General features: G+C 45.8%; 1 protein-coding gene across 2 annotated transcripts in view; it reads left to right on the top strand.

The window, feature by feature from the left end:
* The first annotated feature begins 880 nt into the window (after positions 1-880).
* The window catches only part of PTPRU (protein tyrosine phosphatase receptor type U), a 559,392-nt gene continuing 537,577 nt past the window's right edge, over positions 881-22,695 (top strand). For both annotated transcript variants that reach the window (XM_030217348.1, XM_030217349.1), the window contains exon 1: positions 881-998. In XM_030217348.1, the coding sequence (XP_030073208.1) occupies positions 926-998 (73 nt within the window). In that variant the 5' untranslated portion in view covers positions 881-925. The remainder of the gene's footprint in view (positions 999-22,695) is intronic.

Genomic DNA, 22,695 nt, shown 5'->3' with positions numbered 1-22,695 from the left:
TTATGTTCTTCCGAGGCTGATCTTCTTTTGCACCAAAAGCACCGAACCCTCCTTCTCCCGCTTCCACGCTCTCGTCTGTTCTTCAAATGGAGCACCAGCACCAAGTCCAACCCTTTCTCTTTGGAGACCCGGAAATCTCAGCTTTATTAATGTGTTCTCTATAAACCCCAATGGAGATTATGCCATATTATAATATTATTCCTACTAACAGATGCCTTTCTTTTTAAACCACTTTTATAATACTACTATGGCAAAAAAACAAAAAGGTTTCCCGAATGGGATGCTGTGATGTGTCCCTCTGATGTCTGCTGCTTCCAGATGTGGGTCTGGGGCCAGAGGTGCCCTCCTGCCCTTAGTCACACACTAAAATACTACAAAATAATATAATGAGAATGTCGGGAAGCAAAAAACATAATTACATTAAAAAAAAACCTGACAAACAAGAAGAAAATGTATGACCAATTACAAAATCATCAGAGCAAGCGATTTTTTCTACGATTTCTACGAAGACAACATCCACAGTAATCTGACGTTTCACTTACATCTTGTTAAGGAATCATTTCCTGTGGTGGGTTTGTAATTAGTGCAGCAATCGCGCGTGTGTGTCGTTTTTCACAGTTTGTTACGGGCACACATGCTCTCTCTCCTTCCCCATCAGAAAGCACAGCTGGCCCGGGTGTTATCTTTTCCGTAAGGTGCCTTGAAACGGAGCAGCACATCTGGATTTCAGCCGTACCCCTGGGCTGCAGGTTGCGCTCGGGCCGCCAGGGGTCGCCGTCGCCCTTCGGCTGGGGGCCGCGGCGGGCTGACGTCAGGCCGGTGCTGGGGCTGTAAGACTCGGGGCTGCTCCGCTCCGCCCGTCCTCAGTGTGCAGCAGCGGCAGCGGCTGCGGGGAGCGAGGGAAGACGCGGCGCCGGGCACCACCATGCACCTGGGCGCCTCGCTGCTGCTGGCCGTCACCCTGCGGGTCTGCGCCCTGGACAGCGACATTCCCACAGGTCAGAGCTGCCGGGACCTCCCTCTCCCCCCCCAGGCTGAAGTTCTGGGGGTCCCCCAGGCAGGCCCCCCCGTGAGGGTGGGGGAGGGTCTCAGGTGTTGTTTTTTTTTGGTTCCTGTCTTCCTCCACCTGGTGCAAGGGATCGGAGGAGGGGGCAGTGGTCTGTGCAGAGTTACAGAGGAGTCCCAGGGAGTAGAGAGGGGATGAAGGCAGCCGGAGTGCGGATTATTGGACCCCCCCCCCACCACCACCCTTTTCTTATTTGAGGGGTCCCCCGCCAATCTCTAGTCCCAGGTGCTGGAGGTTGCGGGTACCGGAAAGCTGCAGCTCTGCAGTTTTTGCAACTTGCTTCTGGTGTCATCTTTAATGTTGTTATTATCTTTACTTTTTTTTTTACTTGCATATCTTTACATTTTTGTCGTCTTTTGCTTTGACTTTCTGCCCAGGGGATTCTAAGGTAGGCTCCCGGGAGGGGGGATTGCACTGAAGGGTCTCGGTGCTGTCCTCTGTTGGTGGTCCCGATGCCTCCCCCCTCCCCTCTTTGGGCACAGTTTCCCTGGCTCCTTAGCCTTCATCCCCTCCTCTCTCCCATCAGTGATCCGTTTCCCCGGGGCACAAATCGCAGGACACTAAACCTGCAAAAGCGTCTCAAGCGCAGGAACTGCAGCTGCTGGGCTTGGGGCGCTTAGATTTCCCATTGCTTTATAATAATAAAACCCAACTTCTCGGTCTGTTCTGGAACAGATTTCCAAATGTGCTTTTTTTTCTCTCTCTCTCTCCCTCGCTGTGTAAATCAGGCTGATTTGTGCAAAGGAGCAGTGGAATTCAGAGGCTTGTGCTACCCGTCCGTGATCAGGTTGTGGTTTGAAGGCATTTCTGGGATTTATTTTTTCTTTTTTGGTAGGATGTCTGATAGGTTCTGGCCAAAGCAAGCAGAAGCGTCGTGGGGTTTTTGGTTTTTTTTTTTTTTGCAAACCTCGGAGTAGTTAAACGTGTAAAAAAGATTCTTGCAAAGAAAATGAGTTGAACGTGATCTTCTCCTGTTTCATGCTAAAGTATCAACAAAGGATGTTTTAAAAAGTGATTCTTGGAGCATTCTAGTAGGAAAACTCAGTTGGGCTATAAATATTTAATGTGGAAATGGTTAATTGTATGATTTACTCATTCAAGTGGATGATGATGTCAGTATAAAGTGATGAAGCCAAAAGGAAGGGCAACAGCATTTTAATAATTATAGTCCGTCATTCCTGTGTGAATATATATATATATTCATATTAGGTACACCAATTTTGCTTAATGTGTGCGTTGCGTCATGTAATGAAAGAGAAATTGAAAAAAAAGCCATTGTAGAATTAATAATAATAATCGTGACTAATAAGCCCTCCTCTAGGCTTTGTAACTTTTTGTTCCATCTTGTCATATGTCAAAGAATCTTCCATAATGTTCTATCAGATATTCCTAATGTGAAATGAGTTGTGTTCATGTTTTCTGCATTCCTCTTTGGTGACCAACTGGGAACTTGTCTCATTGGCTGAATAGGGGACCACAAACTTTCCCCCCCCCCCTCTGAAAGCTGTGGGCAATGTTGGAGAATCTCCCTTTTTGGGGGGGGTGAAGGGTCCTGGAAGGAGTGTACATGGAGCCCCTGGGCTCTGCCTCTCTGCTAATGAGAAGAGAATGCTAATCTGTACAGCCTGAGGGTTCAAGCTGGCCCGCCATGCCAGGGCTGATAGGTACACGGGAGTGGAATAATCCTCATAGGGCACAGACGGATGCTTTAGACCTTGAGCTGGCTCATTGCTACCCATAAGTACTCATGGATGTAGAAAGACTTATACAGAGACCAACCATCAAATAGAGGCACAGACTCGCACTTGGTTTTCAGGATATTTCGGGTCTCTCCAGCTTACATGCATTTTTGCATTTTGTTGGACTCTGCAGTTTACCTGCCCCTAGAAAATCCAATGTGTTGGTGTCACCAGCAGTTTTTTTTCACTGGAACTGCTGAAAAAACTCCTGGAGAGACTTGGGCAGGGTAGCGGCAGCTCTCGGAGAGTAGGGCTGAGACACTTATGAAGGTACATGAACACAGGCATGTTTCATGAGAGTTTTTTCCCCCAGGGGTAGATTAAGGGTACTCTGGTCATGGCCCCTCCTCCGCCTCCCCCTTTTTGCCTTTACCTGGAGTCTGACTGTTTGGACCTCCCCCCTCTAGCAGGGCCGGTATTAAACACGTTAGGGCCTAGAGCAGAAATTTGGGAGGGGGGCCCAAAACGCACCGGGTGGCTATATCTTCTTCAGCTTCAGTTAGGCATGGGGGCCCTGTTTGTTTGCACCCCGCTAACACTGGCTCTGCCCTCAAGGGTTAGACACTGGGTGACAGTCCTGTTGACCTGTAATCTGCCACTGTAGCCATTGACCCACAGCCAGTAGACCATAATTAGAAATTTTGAAGGAACTAACCCTTCCTTCCTCTGCCTTGTATTATACTGAACCTTTCCGCTTTATGCACTGAGCCAGTGAAAACTGCAGATAGCTGTGGACAGCCAGAGAGAGAGAGCTTCTTTCTTCAGGATAAAACTCCTGCTAATGCTTCTAAGTCCCCTCAGCTTTCATCTTTGGTACCTGGGTTGAAAGCGGACATCCAGGGCTTATTTAACCCCTGAAGATCTGGCTGTAATTACCAAAGCAGCATCATATGTCCAAGGTTTGGGTTCGTTTTTACTGCGGACACAGATGATTACAATTTCACAGTCCAGGATCCCAGACCCCTAAGGAATACTATTATGACGCCTAGTAGGAAAAGAGGTGTGAGGATGTATAGCTAGAAAATTAACCTTGGATAACCAATAAGTGCACTTAGAATTTATAATTCCAAATTTAACCGACAGCTGATGGATACTAGGATTTAAGTAAAGAGAAGACATTAAAACAGGGGGCCTGGGTCCAAGACTGTTCTGCTACAGACTGTGGAGATCTCTCTCCCCTGTTCCACGTTAATTGCCTAGAATTGGACAATTACACAAAAGACTCCTTCATAGCTTCTGAAACCTCTGTAAATTCTGGACACTGAAAAGTGCAGCCAAGCCATCCACCCAGGAGCTGGCTGCATGTGTGCTATGAGGTATTAGGCTGCGAATCACAGTGGGGATTGTGTTTGGATGGGGAACGTTGCACAGGTTTTAAGAAGATGGATTTGTGACCTTAATCCTAGTATGAATACAGTAGTCCCGTGCCTCTCCTTGTGGGAAGCAACTGCCTGTGTGTGATTAGCAAAAGCTGAAAAGTAGAATTTTTTCTAGTGATTAGCTGATTCAGGTGATTGAGATGGTCTCTAGTGCAGCTTTTTGGCAAAGAGAGACTAAACCCTAGAATACAGCTGTACAAGGGGATGAATTTTAAAAATTTTGGTACATCCTTCTGGTTAATTAGTGATTGGGGTGGGGGGGGGGGGATGGACCTATGCTGATATGTTTTTTTTATTTTGTTTTGGTTGGGGGAGGGCAGCTTCTGTTGGGCTGTGAACCTTTATTTATAACCACTCAGGGTTCCTTTCCTCCCACTCCTAATTTTTAACTCTTTCCTATTCAGTCTAGTCCAGGGGTCTCAACCCAATCATTTGTACACACTCAGCACGTCAGGTTTTCAGGATATACACAGTCAATATGCATGAGATAAATTTCCGTGCAGTATCTCCATTGTATGCAGATCTGTCTTCTGTGTATTCATTGTGGATATCCTGAAACCCTGACTGACTAGGTGTGTTCTGAGGACTAGATGGAGAACCCCTACTTTGCTCCGCCTAGTAAATGTCCTTGGTCAAGGGCCACAAACATTCTCTGTCCAGAGCCTGGCATAAGTACATAAGTAATGCCACACTGGGAAAAGACCAAGGGTCCATCGAGCTCAGCATCCTGTCCCCGACAGCGGCCAAGCCAGGCCAAGGGCACCTGGGAAGCTTCCCAAACGTACAAACATTCTATACATGTTATTCCTGGAATTGTGGATTTTTCCCAAGTCCATTTAGTAGTGGTTTATGGACTTGTCCTTTAGGAAACCGTCTAACCCCTTTTTAAACTCTGCCAAGCTAACCGCCTTCACCACGTTCTCCGGCAACAAATTCCAGAGTTTAATTATGCGTTGGGTGAAGAAATATTTTCTCCGATTTGTTTTAAATTTACTACACTGTAGTTTCATCGCATGCCCCCTAGTCCTAGTATTTTTGGAAAGCGTGAACAGACACTACACATGTATGCACTCCAGCCACAAGGTGTAACCATTCTGCCAGTGAGGATTCTTTTTTGAATGGGCTGCGAGTAATTCCTCTGCAGCACCCCTGGCTGGCTTAAGGAGCATCATCTGGGCTTCAGAATCAGATGCAAATCTCCCATATGGCAGTGGATAGTATAGAGTCATTGGGCCGGTCACTTCTTTATGGGTTTCTTTAAAACAATCTCTTGTGTTTTGGGGTCTTTTCCCAGCCTTTTTTTTTTTTTGCATATCTCAGCACATAAGTACACAAGTATTGCCATACTGGGACAGACCGAAGGTCCATCAAGCCCAGCATCCTGTTTCCCAACAGTGGCCAATCCAGGTTACAAGCCAAAACAGTACAATACATTTTATACTGCTTATCCTAAAAATAAGCAGTGGATTTTCCCCAAGTCCATCTTAATAATGCCTTATGGACTTTTCTTTTACGAATCTATCCTAACCTTTTGTAAACCCAGCTAAGCTAACTGCTTTTACCACGTTCTCTGGCAACGAATTCCAGAGTTTAATTACATGTTGAGTGAAGAAATATTTTCTCTGATTCATTTAAAATTTTCTACTTTGTAAACCCCGCTAAGCTAACTGCTTTTACCACGTTCTCTGGCAGCGAATTCCAGAGTTTAATTACACGTTGAGTGAAAAAATATTTTCTCTGATGATTCGTTTAAAATTTACTACTTTGTAGGGAGCAGTCAAGAATTAAGATAATCAAAGCTATGCTTTATTTACTTTAGTGCCCTCTGGCTAGGGTAGTGGCTTTTGATGGATTGATCTCCCCTCGTACCCAGAGCTCAGTCTCGCTTCTGGGCAGTAGGTGGCAGTAGAAGGTGATAGCCTAGTCCCCAATAATTGCGGGGAGCTGTCGCTGTTAATACCCGGTTACTGTGATCCATATGCTGCCCGTGAATGCCGTCTGTATCTAGGCTTATGACTGGATGAGATGACCTTTGGAGTATTCTGAACAATTTACGTTCTGTATTTCACAGGTATGAATGAACAGTAGATAAACTGTTTGTGTGTATTTCATTAAACTTTAGCTCTGGGTCGTACGACAGCGCTTCCCGGCCTTTTCAAGCCTGAAGCACATCGCGCTGCAGACCAGCTTCCACATAACAGGCAACGTGGAACTGGGAGAGAACTTGTGGTGAAAAAATTTAATCCGGGGAAGCACTGATGGTGGTTTATGTTTATTATCAAAATGTAATATACCGTCTGGCTTAGACAAATCGCAGCAGTTAACAAAATAATTAGAAATTTAAAACAGAAAAGAAATTCCTTGGCCCACATTTGGGGGGGGGGGGGGGGGGGACCTGGGTTATCAGAGGTAACTACATGGGTTGGTATGAGTGTGAGCGGGGGCGAGAGGGAAGAGCTGTGGGGGGGGGGGAGGTTAGAGTTGAGGGATTAGGTATCGGCTATTCAGGGGTAAAGCAATTAAATTGGTACTGGAAGAGGGAAGGAAGGCTATTAGCTGAGGGGGGAGGGGAGGGATTAATAGAATGATTAATGGGGTTCAACTTTGACTTGGAAGAGGAGGGTAAATATGTTAAAACGTCTGTTGCTAGATTGGGGACAGGGCATTAGAGTTGATAATAGTTGGTAAGTTAAAGTGGTTAGGGTTTGAGGGGGGGGAGAAATGGTTAAAAGACGATGATATTTTGTTGTTATGACATAGGTTCTGAGCTGACGTGAAGTTGGTTAATAAGAAGAGGGGGAGGACACGGGGGTTTAATACCAACAATTATGTTGGAACAAATTGTGGAAAATGGATTGATGGGTATGGGGGGGGGGGGGGGGTTGTTCATGTTTAAGGAGTTCTATAAACCAAGAACGTATGGTAGGGGATAATAGCGGAAGTTAGAGTAGCCGGACCTTTGAGTAAGTCTTAAGTTATGCTCATTATTTTTTTGGTATAATCAAGACCTAGACAGTGCAAGGCGAACTTTATTAGTTGCATCTTCGCTAAAACTGTTGGAAGCTAAAATAAGGGGGAGGGGTTAAAATGGTTAAAGACAACAGGTTGATGACGGTTGTGCCCTGTTATTTATACATTACTAGTAAAAAAGGCCCATTTCTGACACAAATGAAACGGGCACTAGCAAGGTTTTCCTCGGAGTGTGTATGTTTGAGGGAGAGTGAATGTGTGTCTGTGAGAGAGAGAGTGTGTCTGTGAGAGAGAGAGTGTGTCTGTGAGAGAGAGAGTGTGTCTGTGAGAGAGAGTGTGTGTGTGTGAGTGTGTCTGTGAGAGAGAGAGTGTGTCTGTGAGAGAGAGAGTGTGTGTGTGAGAATGAGAGTGTGTGCAAATGCGTATGTGAGGTGTGAGAAAGAGAGAGTGTGTTTCACACAGATACAGTGTGTGTGAGACACAGACTCTCTGTGAGACTGAGTGTATGAGATCAAGAGAGTGTGTGAGTGACTGTGTGACACATAGAGAGTGAATGTGATACAGTGTGAGACATAGAGTGTGTGAGAGTGAGAGAGAGAAAGACATTGACTGTGAGACAGAGTGTGTGTGTGACAGAGATGCACCCACCGCTGTGAAGGGGTGAGCTGATGAGGCAGTGTTTTAGTGCCTTAAGCTGGTCCTGATAAATGTTATTCGAGGTCCAGCAAAAGAAAACCAGTGGCAGACTGGTGAAATATAAGTTTTTAAGGCTGTCTCCCCCTTCTGCTCTGGTTCAGCGAGTGCAACAGAGCTGGAAAGGGCTGTCTTGAGCGTGAACAGGAAGGAGAGTGTGTCTAGAAGGTGCCGGAGATTAATCCTGTCAGGAAATAATGTACTCGGTTTATCTGCTCCTTTGACAGCTGAGTAATGCCATGTCATATGTACTTGGTGAGACTGTATGTTTGCTGAAGATTGTTTTGCTAAATCTGGACCCTGATTCACTAAAGGCTTTTTGCCCCATCCTGCATATGTGGGATAAAAAGCTTTACCGAATTGGGATCTCCCTGCTCAGTCTGCCGTTGCCATTTAAGACTTCTCTAGTACTAGGCATATGCGCTGCTGTACAGATACAGAAGAGACGGTTCCTGCTCTGTGGAGCTTACTCTAGTTGAGAAATACAGGCAGGACAGTTTTAGTAATCGCTTTACTGCAGTAAAACAGATCTAAGGTGAGAGGGCAAAAGAGTCTGCCAACTGTGTCCAGATTTGCCCAACACAGATTGATCCAGTCCTGGGTGCAGGCTGGGACTTGTAGTCTCACGTTTCTTAGGGAAAACAGTGGGGAAATCAGAGCTACAATTTCTCATATATGCAGTGGGGTGAACCCAGGACTGGATCAACCCTGCTGGGTGAATCGGCAATCGGTTGGCAACCCTAAACCAGGGTTTTTAGAAGTGGACCGTTAACGAGTGCTTGAATATGGACCAGAACCTGTCGACTCGAGGGCTAAGTGTAGAATTAAGGGAATAGTGTCACAAGACGGTGAGTGCAGCATCTGGATTTGGCAATAGGAGAGGCTTGTCCAAGTAGTGGAGGTGTTGAGGAGGGTTGGTAGGGAGGAGAAAGGAAAGGTAGCATGGAGAGGCAGGGTGAATGCACTTATAAGTACTTGAGTATTGCCATACTGGGAAAGACCAAAGGTCCATCAAGCTGAGCATCCTGTTTCCAACAGTGGCCAATCCAGGTCACAAATACCTGGCAAGATCCCCCAAAAGTACAAAACATTCTATACTGCTTATCCCAGAAATAGTGGATTTTCCCCAAGTCCATTTAATAATGGTCTATGGACTTTTTCTTTAGGAAGCTGGCCAAACCTTTTTTAAACTCTGCTAAGCTAACCGCCTTTACTGGCAATGAATTCCAGAGTTTAATTACACGTTGAGTGAAGCAAAATTTTCCCCGATTCGTTTTGAATTTGCTACATTGCCGCTTCATCGCAGGGGAGATGTTCTCTTAGGCTACTGTTTAATTATTACCAGCTTCATTTTGTGTTCTGAGAATGCTACACTGCCTGTATTTTTGGCCCTTGTATCACACGTGTGCAAAGCAAGCAGCAGAAGTCGCCTTTTGCCAATGACAGAGCTGACTGGATAGAGTCAAGTGATTGACATGCTGGTTCGCGTGAATACACATACATAAAGATGATTAAACCAAGAAACAAGGAGGTCCTTTTACTAACACTGCCTTGAGTGAATTCTTTCAAAAAGGCGGTAAATAAACCCTAATAAATAAATAAAGCTTAGCGGGCTGTAATGGAATTAGAAGAAGCCCACAGGTATAAACTGGGCTTCTTAGCATTTAGCACATGCTAAGTCTGTTAGTGCACTAAGGCCCCCTTTTAAAAAGCGCTGCTTTGCCGTGCACCAATTTGGGACTACTGCCAGGCTACCACAGGAGCCCAGCGGGAGTTCCCACCCCCAGCTTGTGCCAAAATATTTTTTATTTTTGGTCCGCCGGTTAGCGCGGAAGCCCTTTCTGTCACTCAAATAGGTGTCGGTAAGGGCTCCTCCCTCCCCCCCCCCCCCCCCGGAAATGGCCGCACGCTAATCCCTTTGATTAGCACAGGGCCATTTTTTCTTTTTGACTGGAAACAACCTTTTACTTGCTGTGCTAAAAGAGGGCCGCGGCGCACAGCAAATCCACACGCTGACTCTACCGTCGGCCCTCTTTTACCGCAGCTTCGTAAAAGGACCTGAAGATGATTTCATGTTTATAGGATGAACTCAAAACATTTTGTGACTTTAGGAAGTTAACATTCCCATCCTTGGGTCAGAGCAAGCTGAGAAATCATTTTTGGTTTGATGCGATACAGGACGGCATTAGCTCCTCAGAACTAGTCGTGAACTAAATGAAGTCGGTCTGATCCAAAATATCTGGTTTGGAAGCTGCTCTCCCTCTTGGAGGCTGACACGTTTATGGCAGAAGTAATCTCGGATTCACTGAATGCTCTGGGTTCCTTTTGCTTTTTTTTTGTTGCTTATGATGTCACAATGACATCACACCCTCCACCATCCAGTCAGAAAAGAGATGAGATTCTCTTGGCAGTGGACTGCCCCCGTTTGTCGGAGAGTCGTGGGGAGCAGCAGAGGCAGATGAAAATAAGCTTTTAACTAGATTTTGAGAAGGCTCCGAGGTTGACAGGTTTTGAATGCCATTGGGACGCTTGATTTGAATGGAATGAGTGTGGTAATTATAGTAGAACCTGGCCTGTATTGAACTCAATGCATTAAGAGAAGGAAAAACAGCCTGCAGAGATGCCAAGTGACCCGGTTCCAGGCTGGAGAACTCTTGGCCAGTCCTGGCTTTGAACTTACATCCCAAAATCAGTGTGGGATTTGTAATGCCTGATCCTGCCCATTGAAATCAGTACTACAAATCCCATAATGCACCAGGATGGGATAGACAGAGATCCAGGACTGTCCCCTAATCTCCAGCCTGGAACTGTGTAGCTTGGCATCACTGAGACTGTAAATTGACCCTCTAAAACACGATGCTATATCTGTATGCAGGTAGGTCTTTCTCTATATTTAATCAACGTTTCATGAAAATATAATGGGAAAAGTGATTCCACAGCGCATTAGTAACAGACCTGTTACTGTGGAATATAAGCTTTATTACGACCATACTTGGGTTGTGGTAAAACCTTACCTAGCTATCAAGAGGATTCTTTACCCATAGATGTTGGGAAGCTGTGTGTTATTTTGATTTTTAAAGTGTACCAAGTGTGCTGGGGAAGCATCATGGGATGACAAAAAGGGGCTTGATTCAGTTAAAAGAGAACCTATAATTGCCTGTTTCCTTGCTCTTCCACTGGCCGTAAAAGCATGTATTAATCAGCAGCCATCCAATGGATGAAGAAACAGATTGTACTGGCAAAGGCTTCGTAGATATTGAGGAGTTGAGGGATCTTGCAATGAACGTTCAGATTTCTGTTTTGTTAAAATATTCCTGTCTCTTAAGGTATGTAAGTTGATACAGCCTATTTAAAGACATTCTCCCAGTCTGTTCTTAGTTAGTCAAAATCTATATTTTATTTATTTATTTATTTTGTGCATTTATATCCCACATTTTTCCACCTCTTTGCAGGCTCAATGTGGCTTACAAATACCGTATTGGCGATTGCCATTTCCGGAATGAGAAATACAGAGTATAATTCCAGTTAGGGTATAGAAAATCTCTCTATATAAAAGGCAAAACCAACGTTCTATGAAGCCTCCAGCCGGAAGTGTGAAGGGGGCGAGATATCCGGTTTCCCTATGAGTGTCTGCCCCGCCCTCTCTGTAACACAGTCAGTGAAGGAAAACAGCAGAGCACAAAATCAAATCGCTGGCTCTGTAACAGTGAAGCACTCAGAGGGGGGAGGGGAGAGAGGCCAGAGGGCAGGGACACACACACTCCCACATGCACACAGAAGAAAACATTGCTAGCCCCCCGTTTCATTTGCATCAGAAACGGGGCTTTTTTACTAGTATACAATAAAGTTAGAAGAAAATAGATAAAGAATTCATTTCAGGTATTTGAGATCAAGGGTAGTGAAAAGCATTCAATAATAACAGTGTGATAGGGTAACCAAAGAAAAATAGTTCAATGTTAACTAATTCTGGTACAGTTTTGATGTCATGTTTTTTAAGTTGGATCCTTTTGATAAGTCTCTCTAAACAGTTTAGTCTTTAATAGTTTCTGGAAGGCTACCAAATCGTGTGTTTGTTTTTATGGCATTCGGCAGTGCATTCCAAAGTTGCGTGCAGATGTAGGAGAAGCTAGATGCATATATTTTGGTAAGATGCATCGATAATAACATAGAAAGTGCTTCAAAAAATCTTGCCTCCTATGCTGGGTTTATTGTAGGACAGAAAAGAGTCGAGCATTCATCGTTTGTGACGAGTTCATATGCGCTCAGATGAATACACGTGCGCTCCCATACTCTGCAGAGTTTTAACAATGAAATGTCATTTTCATAACCAATTTCTACGGGTATTGGTAAAGTAATACGTGGAGAGGGCAGTTCTCACAGCTTTTGCCACTGGGAAACAGCTCTTTACCTGAGGAGAGTCTGCTGATTGTGCTGCAGGATGGCGCAAATACTTTTAAAGTTTTACCCCTAGTGAAAAGGGTGGGTGGAGCCAAGCATGCTCAGATTTAATTTTAATGTCCGCATGGGTGGTTTCAGCTGTAGACTGATGTATCTTTGATGAAACTGGCCTTTTGATTTTGAAGGAAAATGCCATAGAAAGATGCATTTGAAAATGAGCTTGCAGTCTTGCAAATTTGATGTTCTGTGGGGCTGCTGCAGGGTTTCAGAAGTGCCCTGAACATGTAAGCTCTGCATTCTCCACTTTGAGCTTCTCTGGTACTGGTTTTACAGGTGCTGAGGTGGCCCTGCTGGATTTTAATAGGCAATTCTTTGTATATAATCCTTTATACGCTGTTCACACTCCCTGCTCAAGCTTTTATTTATTTAATTTATTTATTTATTACATTTGTACCCGCGCTTTCCCACACAAGGCAGGCTCAATGCGGCTTACATCGTAACAATATAAAATAACAAAGTCGTAAGGAACAGTTCATCCTTCAGTTTGTTGTCTAGTTACTACATACCAATATCTCAGGTGATTGTTGGAAAAGTGCCTGGGACAGGTGGTTTCCTGCACCAGTGATACAATTTAACTCTGTTCTGATCCATGTTGAAAGGGTGAGATTAAACAGTGGAGAACATTCCCCTTCCCTTTCCTGGTGCTACATTTTTCTGAGATTCTCTTTTGGTTGGTGGGGAGGGGCGGGGCAGATTTGGGTGCTGCTCTCATTCTGCGGGACCTCTTCCCCTCTCCTGGGACTCGTAAATGAAAAATTGGTGGGAGTTAAGTTCCCAGTCTGCCAATAGTAATAATAGGGAATGGAGTCAATGTGTACATCTGGGCAGGATGCAGAGAAATAGGGAGGGAGGTGATGAAAAAGGGTGAGTGGGGGGGAGGGATAAGAATTGCAATTGAACCCAGTTTAAGATTCCTTTGGGGCATTCTGGAGGCTGGAGGGATTGGTGGAGGCAGGAGAAGAATGAGTTGGGAAAAGGTTAAAGAAGGGGCGAGAGAGGTAATGGCAGCGGCTTTGCTGCCTTTTTCGGACCAGAGTTGCAACCTCTCATGCTTCTGTGTTGAGTTCCTTGTGCCAAAGGACTATCAATCCAGAATCAGGACTGTGCAAATGCTGTCGAAATTGAAGGTACATAGGCGTTTGGTGTGATGCTGGCTGGGGAAGGGATCTGTTCCCTAGTCATATAGCAGGGACTAGGACTAGATTTACATGCAATTCTGGAATTTGTTGCCAGAGAATGTGGTAAAGGCGGTTAGCTTAGCGGGGTTTAAAAAAAAGGTTTGGACGGCTTCCTAAAGGAAAACTCCATAGACCATTATTAAAATGGACTTGGGGGAATCAACTGCTTATTTCTGGGATAAGCAGCATAAAATGTATTGACCTTTTTTGGGATCTTGCCAGGTATTTGTGACCTGGATTGGCCACTGTTGGAAACAGGATGCTGGGCTTGATGGACCTTTAGTCTGTCTCAGTGTGGCAATCCTTGTATACTTAAGCTAGACAAGCTACAGTTCAGGGCCTCACTAAATGCATTTTATAAATAATGAAAATTACAATATAAAATAAGTATTACTCTTTGTTATATATTTTTATCTGTTTATTAAACCTAAAATTTATTTCCTATTTAATTGAGGGGTGCCTCTTAAATGTTATACTTTAGGGGCCATAATTCATATGAATCTAGTCCTGTCAGGGCCTCAGGGGGTCTTGCAGTGGTGTCCTGTTAATTAAATTCCCTCAGTGACCAGCTAGAAGCGGGGTAGTTGTGTTTTAAATGGTTTGAGTATAGTTGTGGGGCTGTAGCCCTGATAAGCTTTGTTAATAAGCTGCGGCCTACTTAAAATCCATGACATGGTTATTTTTTTTGGAGGGGGGAGTTGGAAGGGGACCTGCAGTGGTGGTAAGGAACATATATTTGTTTCCCTGTTAACTGCTGGCCTCCAGGGAAGTTTGTATTTTCCTATCCTCAGACCCTGGCTCTTCCTGTCATACCAAAGCTCCCAGGCCTTCCCAAAAGCCCCCAAGAGATCCGAAATGTATTTTTGGAACTTAGCCTTAGTTCATGGGACAGAAGTTGTGGGTCTACCCAGATGTTGCAAAATAACATGAGAAAGGAAGTTTTTAACTTCGAGATAGGAGGCCTGGGCGGTTGGAGCCTTTTTTTGTGTGTGTGTGTAGATGCCCTTGTAAAATATTCTCATGTTCGGTGTATCTTCTTTGCACCTGTATGGTAGAAATTCTTGTCAGCTGTTCAGGATTTTCTCTGTGCCGCATATAAAAGCCCCAGCACTGAGAAAGCACCTTCATTGTGTCTGGGGTGGGGGGTAATTAATTTGTATTGAGTTTGGCACCTCCCAGTCACTTTAGCGCCCATGGTGTCAAGGGAAGCTTCAGGGAATGGGGAGGGGATTAAATTTTGGAAACTGGCCTTTTCCCGGTTCTGTTTTGGGTTTCCTTATTTAATTCTTGCCATTATTTTTTTTTTCTCTTGTACTTTTTCTGGTCTAAGGTAGATTAATACCCAGATATTTTGATTATTAGGAAAGGTATGGAGAACAAGTGTGAGGATGTTATAATGCCGTTGTATTGCTACTTGGTGCGACCGCACCTTGAGTATTGTGTTCAATTCTGGTCGCTGCATCTCAAGAAAGATATAGTTGAACTGGAAAAGGTGCAGCGAAGGGCGACAAAAATGATAGCGAGGATGGGATGACTTCCCTATGAAGAAAGACTAAGGAGGGTAGGGCTTTTCAGCTTGGAGAAGAGACGGCTGAGGGGAGACATGACAGAGGTATATAAAATAATGAGTGGAGTGGAACAGGTGGATGTGAAGCGTCCGTTCATGCTTTCCAAAAATACTAGGACTAGGGGGCATGCGATGAAACTACAGTGTAGTAAATTTAAAACAAATCGGAGAAAATATTTCTTCACCCAACGCATAATTAAACTCTGGAATTCGTTGCCGGAGAACGTTGTGAAGGCGGTTAGCTTGGCAGAGTTTAAAAAGGGGTTAGACGGTTTCCTAAACGACAAGTCCATAGACCGCTACTAAATGGACTTGGGAAAAATCCACAATTTTGGGAATAACATGTATAAAATGTTAGTACCTTTGGGTAGCTTGCCAGGTGCCCTTGACCTGGATTGGCCACTGTCAGGGACAGGATGCTGGGCTTGATGGACCTTTGGTCTTTTCCCAGTTTGGCATTACTTATGTACTTATGTACTTATGATTTTCTATGATTTGTTGTTGTTTGGATTTTACTACTACTACTACTTATTTCTATAGTGCTACTAGACATACGCAGCACTGTACACTGAACATGTAAGAGACGGTCCCTGCTCAATAGAGCTTACAATCTAATCAAGACAGACGAACAGGACAAATAAGGGAAAAAGGTGGGAATGATAAAACAGACATAGGTACTGAGCAAGCGATTGGAGTTAGGAGTTAAAAACAGCCTCAAAAGGTGGGCTTTTAGCCTAGGTTTGAAGACGGCCAGAGCTGGAGCTTGACATTGATTCAGGAAGTCTATTCCAGGCGTATGATGCAGCTAGATAAAAGGAACAGAGTCTGGAGTTGGCAGTGAAGGAGAAGGGTAGAGATAAGAGAGATTTACCCGATGAACGGAGTTCCGGGGAGGAATGTAGGGAGAGATAAGAGTGGAGAGGTACTGAGGAGCTGCAAAGTGAGTGCACTTGTAAGGCCATAAGTGGACTTTGAATTCTATGTGGAAACGGATAGGGAGCCAATGAAGTGACTTGAGGAGAGGGCTAATGTGACCATAGCGACACTGGCGGAATATAAGTTGTGCAGCGGAGTATTGAACAGATTGAAGGGGAGAGAGATGGCTTAGTGGGAGGCCTGTGAGAAGCAAGTTGCAGTAGTCTTGAGGTGATAAGAGTGTGAAGAAGTGTTTTGGTAGTGTGCTCAGAAAGGAAGGGACACATTTTAGTGATGTTATAGAGAAAGAAATGACAGGTTTTAGCAGTCGGATATGTGCAGAGAAAGAGAGAGGAGTCAAAGATAACTCTAAGGCTCAGTGGCGTTCCTAGGGGGGCTGACACCCGGGGCGGATCGCTGATGCGCCCCGCCCCCCGGGTGCAGCGCCCCCCCCGGAACAGCGCGACGCCCTCCCCCCGGCGAAAGAACCCCCTTCGGGTGCACGCCGCTGGGGGGGGGGGGTGCAGCACGCCTGCCAGCTCTTCGTTTTCATGCTCCCTTTGCCCCGGAACAGGTTACTTCTTGTTCCGGGGCAGAGGGAGCATGAAAACAAAGAGCCAACAGGTGCGCGGCACCCCCCCAGCGGCATGCACCCGGGGTGGACCGCCCCCACCGCTTTCCCCCCTTGGTACGCCACTGCTAAGGCTACAAGCTGATGAGACAAGGGTGATGAGAGTGTTATCCACAGAGATAGAGAGTGGGGGAAGAGGAGAGATGGGTTTAGGGGGAAAGATAAGATGCCCAGTCTTGGCCATGTTTGGTTTCAGATAAGGTGACACATCCAGGCAGCAATGTCAGACAGGCAGGCTGATAATTGGGCCTGGATTCCTGCTGAAATTTCTGGTGATCTTGGAGTCATCAGCATAAAGGTAATACTGAAAACCATGGGAGGAGATCAGAGCAGCAAGGGAAGAAGTATAGATGGAGAAAGGAAGAGGTCCCAAGACAGTGCCCTGAGGTACACCAACTGATAGTGGGATAGAAGTGGAGGAGGATCCACCAGAGCATACACTAAATGTTGGAAAGTGTATCAAGGAGTAGGTGGTGATCAACAGTGTCAAAAGCAGCAGATTGAGAAGGATGAGGATAGAATAGAGAACTTTGGATTTGGCCAGGAACAGGCCATTGGAGACTTTAGCAAGGGCTGTTTCCGTTGAATGTAGAGGGCAAAAGCCAGATCGAAGTGGTTCAAGAATAGCTTGAGATGAAAAAAAGTCAAGACAACGGCAGTGAACAGCATGTTCAAGTGTCTTGGATAGAAGAGGGAGATGGGGCGATAGTTGGCAGGGCAGGTAGGGTCCAATGAAGCCTTTTTGAAGAATGGTGTAACTACGGTATGTTTGAAGGCATCAGGAGCAGCTGCAGTGGAAAGTGAAATATTGAGGATATGACAGAAAGGATGACAGTAGGCGAGATAGTGCTGAGAAGATGGATGGGAAGAGGATCAGGTAGTTTGGAGGGAGGAAAGAAAATATGCTGTTTCCTCTTCTATGATTTCAGAAAAGGAGGCAGGGGTTGAAGGAGGGTTGACAGAATGGACCGGGGGGGGGGGGGGGGGGGGGGGAAGGAGAGTTGGAGATGTCTTGGTTGAGAACTCAAGGTTAATTTTGTGAACCTTATCATGAAAGCACTCAACCATAGCTGGGGAGAAAGTGAAGGAGGGGTTGGAGGTGAAGGCACTTTAAGGGGAGAGTTCAGTATGGCAGAGACGTCAAGAGTTTGAGCCCAGAGACTTTGTCAGGTGGATGTATTAGTCTTGTTTGGCAAGTGAAAGAGCAGACTGGAAGGAGGTCAGCAAGAATTTGAAATGTATGAAGTTAGCATGGGCATGGGATTTTAGCCAAAGGCGTTCAACAGATCGAGCACAGGAATGTAAGTAGCGGATTCTAGAGATCAGCCAAGGCTGGGGTTTGCTACACCTTACAGGGGAATGGGAGGAGCGAGAGTATCCAGAGGAGAGAATAGTATTATAGGAAGAAACAACCTCATTTGTAGACTTGCATAAGGTAGTAGTTGAGAAGAGCCTGAAGATTTCTAAATGTATAGGTGGACATTGGATGGGACTGGGGGAGTAGGTAACTTACGTCAGAGGAGGGCGGGCCCAGGAAGAACGGAGGGACGTCGGAGGAGGCATCACTGATCGCCGATCAGCTGTTCTTGCCCGTGCAGCGCCTTCACACAGAGGTGAGAGGCGCTGCGCGGGCCGGTAAGGCGGAGGGGGGGGGGAGCGGCGGCGACAACCTCAGGGGGGCGGAGCTGTGTGGGAGAAGGAGAAATAGAGAGAGAGGAAGGGAGGGGGCCGTGGCTGCTACAGCTTGGAGTTTTCTTTTGATTTTTTTTATTTAATACAGGGGGAAGCGGGGAGCAGCGTCGACTTCGGGCAGGGGGTGGCAAGGGCGTCCATACAGGACGCTCCTGACGAACGCCTTTGCCCCCTCCCGATACTCAGCTTCTTTGACGTTTTTTGGCATGCGCAGAGCAGCCAGCATAACGCTTGGCTGCTCTGCGCATGTTTTACGGGCACATTAACGAGGGGGACTACACTTCTTTAATGCATTCGACTTTCGTTTACCGAACCGAACATGTGGGACTTGTTTTTTTTTACTGCATTCTTTGTTTTTCAACTTCGGTAAGGACTTTTACGTTTTTGATTTTTTTTTTACGTATGGTTGATGCATCTGGGCCTGAGAGGCATAAGGGTCTGAGGGATCATTAGCATAAATGAGGAAAGGAGATAAGGGTTGGAGAAAGAAGGAAAGCCAGGAGTCAAAGTCCAGTGAGAAAGGGGCTTAACAGGGTGTTGATAAATGACGGAGACTGGGGAGTGAATAGACAAACGGAATCTACTTTGAAGAAAGAAAGCAGTGAGACTGAGGTGGGAGAAGAGGCTGAAATCTACAAGAGGGTGAGAGTAGTAGCCCGATACCACCTCCGTGGCTCTGCATGCTTTGCCCACTTGCTTCCTGAAGACAGGAAAACACATTTCTGAATCTTTGGCACACGATTGGAACCTCTGTTTCAATTTCTCTTGCCTCCCCCTTACCAGGGTTCAGTAGCAGCTTCAGAATCTGTTCAGCTTTACACTGCTAATTAAAAAATTTGAAAAGGTCAGCCAAGTGACTTTGTGGCGGGTTAGTACCGTGTGTAAGGATTGGGGGTTCCATTCTCAGTTTGGGTTCTTGGCTTCCCAAGCTGGCCTCTGGATGAAATTTGTCCCAGTCAAAATGAGGTCCTATGATTACAGGGATCTGAAAAGTACAGGAGATGGGGTGTGGGGGTGTTTACAAAGGAAGAAGGCCCATGACACTACTTGTCAGCCAATTGAATTGGAAGCCAAATTAAGCAGGAGGAAATTGCTGGGGGGGGGGGGGGGAGAGAAGAAATGTTTGGATTGCGTGAAGTTATAGGGAAATCTATAGGGTTTTGTGTTAAATTTAAAGGTTTGCACATTTTTGATGTGATTTCTGGCATTGTGAACCAAGGCGTGAAAAGGAGGGGGTGGTCTGCTGCCTATCCTGAGGGAGGGGGAGACATGAGGTCCCCCATACATCATAAATTTTCCTGACCATTGGCACAGGGCAGCCAGTTTTCAAAAGCTGTTTTTGTAGGAATGTTTGGGGATGAGAGAGGTCTCAAAATACCATTTTTTTTTTTTGTTACATTTGTACCCTGCGCTTTCCCACTCATGGCAGGCTCAATGCGGCTTACATGGGGCAATGGAGGGTTAAGTGACTTGCCCAGAGTCACAAGGAGCTGCCTGTGCCTGAAGTGGGAATCAAACTCAGTTCCTCAGGACCAAAGTCCGCCACCCTAACCACTAGGCCACTCCTCCGAGGATGTGATTTGTTTCTTTTGCAGGAGCTAACAGAAAAGGTGAGATCCTTTGCCCTACCTCTGGCCTTGTTATCACACCAGTGCATTGTCTCTTAAAAAAAAAAAAAACCCAAACAAACAAATTTGCACCTACACATTCCCAGGGACTGGCTGGCTTGATGTGCCTGCAACCTTTCCACCTTGAATTCTGTCTTTTGATGTGGCTTTTCTCACAGGTGTTTTGGTTGGATCTGATGCACAAAACTCTTGTTCAGCTATTACCCATCCCAGTTCTGTGGGTTTATTAGGTGGTGAGGGAGGAGGTTTCTGTCTTAACTGGTACAGATTTTTCTGTCATTGCTATGCTATTTTATTTTGTCTGCACTGTGCTGTTAACCCCTGGCTGACATCCCAAGTCAGTTTTATAGGGAAGCACTCCGTTTCTAAATCAGGTTTCTTAGCATAACATTTACGTGCTTGTTTTTTTGGTCTTTCCCCCCCATACCTTAGCAGACTCTGCTGCTGGACCCTCGGGCATGTCTGGGAGTCCCTTGGACCCAGAGCGGCAAAGGGGACCTGATCTTTCAGAGGGAGATCTTAAGCTACATCTCTAGCCCCACCCACTCTGCTCAGCCACACCCCCAGCCCCACCCCACTCCACTTCCTGGCTCCACCCCTCCTGACAGACTTGAATTCAGTGGTCCGGCACCTCTCTCAGGCAGCAGGAGATCTATATATATAAAAGGCAACCCCAACGTTCTACGAAGCCTCCAGCCGAGCCTCCAGCCGGAAGTGTGAAGCGCCAGAGATATCCGGTTTCCCCATGAGTGAAGGAAAACAGCACAGCACGAAATCCCTCTCTCTAACAGTGAAGGACTCAGAGGGGGGAGGGGACAGAGACGCCCTCACTCTCTCTGTAACACAAACACAGCACAGCAGGAAACTTAACACTGAAGGACTGGACTCAGAGGGGGGAGGGAGAGAGGGCAGAGGGCAGGGACACTCCCACATGCACACTCTGAAGAAAACCTTGCTAGCCCCCGTTTCATTTGCATCAGAAACGGGGCTTTTTTACTAGTGTCCTAATAAAACATCATTTCCTGCTGCCATTGGACCTCTCTCGTGATAAGAGCTGTGGGTTTTGCATCTCTTATCACAAGACTGGTCCCGCGGCAGCAGGCGATGAAATCATTAACACATCTCCTGTTGCCAATAGAGGGAGGAGGCTGCTTAGTGAGAGTTTTTCGTTCCCCAGCGGGAGCGTGAGAGATGACCCAGAAAAATGGCAGGTCTCCTGCGGAATGCAGGAGACTTGGAGGGTCCGGTGTCCAGGAACATCTTGCTGGTCGTAAGGCTGGGAGAACAGCTACGCCAGAAGGGGTCACCAGTATTCCAGAGGCCTTTCAGCTGTTTTCTTTCTTGCTCTGAAGCATGCACTATGTCCATGATGTCCGAAGGCCCAAAGCAGTAAATTTAATATGAATCGGATAAACTTTTTCTTCACTCAACGTGTAGTTAAACTCTGGAATTCGTTGCCAGAGAATGTGATAAAGGCGGTTAGCTTAGCGGAGTTTTAAAAAGGACTGGACGGTTTCCTAAAGGAAAAGTCCATAGAGACCATTATTAAATGGATGGGGAAAATCCACTGCTTATTTCTGGGATAAGCAGCATAAAATGTATTGATCTTTTTTGGGATCTTGCCAGGTATTTGTGACCCGGATTGGCCACTGTTGGAAACAGGATGCTGAGCTTGATGGACCTTTGGTCTGTCCCAGTGTGGCAATACTTATGTACTTGTATATAGGCAAACTCAGCTTCTGGCATTGGAGGCAAGTTTAGCAGGGACTTCAACCCCTCCCCCCCCCCCCCCCCCCGAAACACATTTGGGTCCAAAATTGCAAACCTTGATTACAGTAACGCAGTTCCTAAATTACATAGTAACGTAGGAAATGACGGCAGATAAAGACCTGTACGGTCCATCCATGCTGCCCAACAAGATAATCTCATGTTACATGGCATGCAATACTTTATTTGTGTACCCGAGTTTGATTTGTTCTTGTTGAATGCACTAAAAATGAAAAACCAAAAGAATGAGAGAGTTCAATAGAAACCCCTTGACTTTAATCTGAATTTAGGGCTGTGCTACTGAAAACACAGATTATCCACAGTTGAATACTCGGCAGCTTATTTTAAGCACCGATGGTGGGATTTCATGGTTTTTTTTCTTGGTTATCCGGTAATAAAAGACACAAAAAACATAGCCTTGTCCTCAGATGTTTAGCTGTGGCATAGTGCTGCTCTGTAAGAGGATGGATGGGGGTGTTTTCAGGGGAGGGGGAGCTGAAAGTTAATCAGACCAGGAGCACATGCCTGCACTAGCCCACTGCATGCGTGATCAGTAACCTGCGGGTAAGATAAAAGGTCACCTTTCAGATGGTGATGTTTTGTAGGGTGTGTATGAGTTTTAAACCGAGGAGGGAGGGGGGGCAGTGTCTTGTTACTCTCAGGAAGAGGCTCCTTGTCATAATAAAATATAACGGTGATTGAGGGCTCCCTGAATAAGAAACTGGCATGGGCTCAGTACTTCCAGGTGAGGAGCGGGTTCTGATGAGGTGCCACCCCTCCCACCCCTTAACTCAGCTGCCAAGCAGCAGTTTGGAAACTGGTTGGACATGTTAGTATTGCAGGCCTGGTCGACTGGCTGCCCTCCAGGATCCTTGTTGGATTGCTCTGTTGGTATTTGGTTTCGGAAATACCTTGGCAGCAGCTTCTTCTCTTCCTGTTAACTTTGGAGGAGAACTTTTAAAAAGAAAACAAAACGCAGGGAAAAAAAAAATGTGTGTGTTTTGAAACACTG

Source organism: Microcaecilia unicolor, chromosome 11, assembly GCF_901765095.1.
Source record: "Microcaecilia unicolor chromosome 11, aMicUni1.1, whole genome shotgun sequence".
NCBI lineage: Eukaryota > Metazoa > Chordata > Amphibia > Gymnophiona > Siphonopidae > Microcaecilia > Microcaecilia unicolor.
The sequence above is the reverse complement of the archived record's forward strand: the minus strand, read 5'-3'. Positions and strand labels throughout refer to the sequence as shown.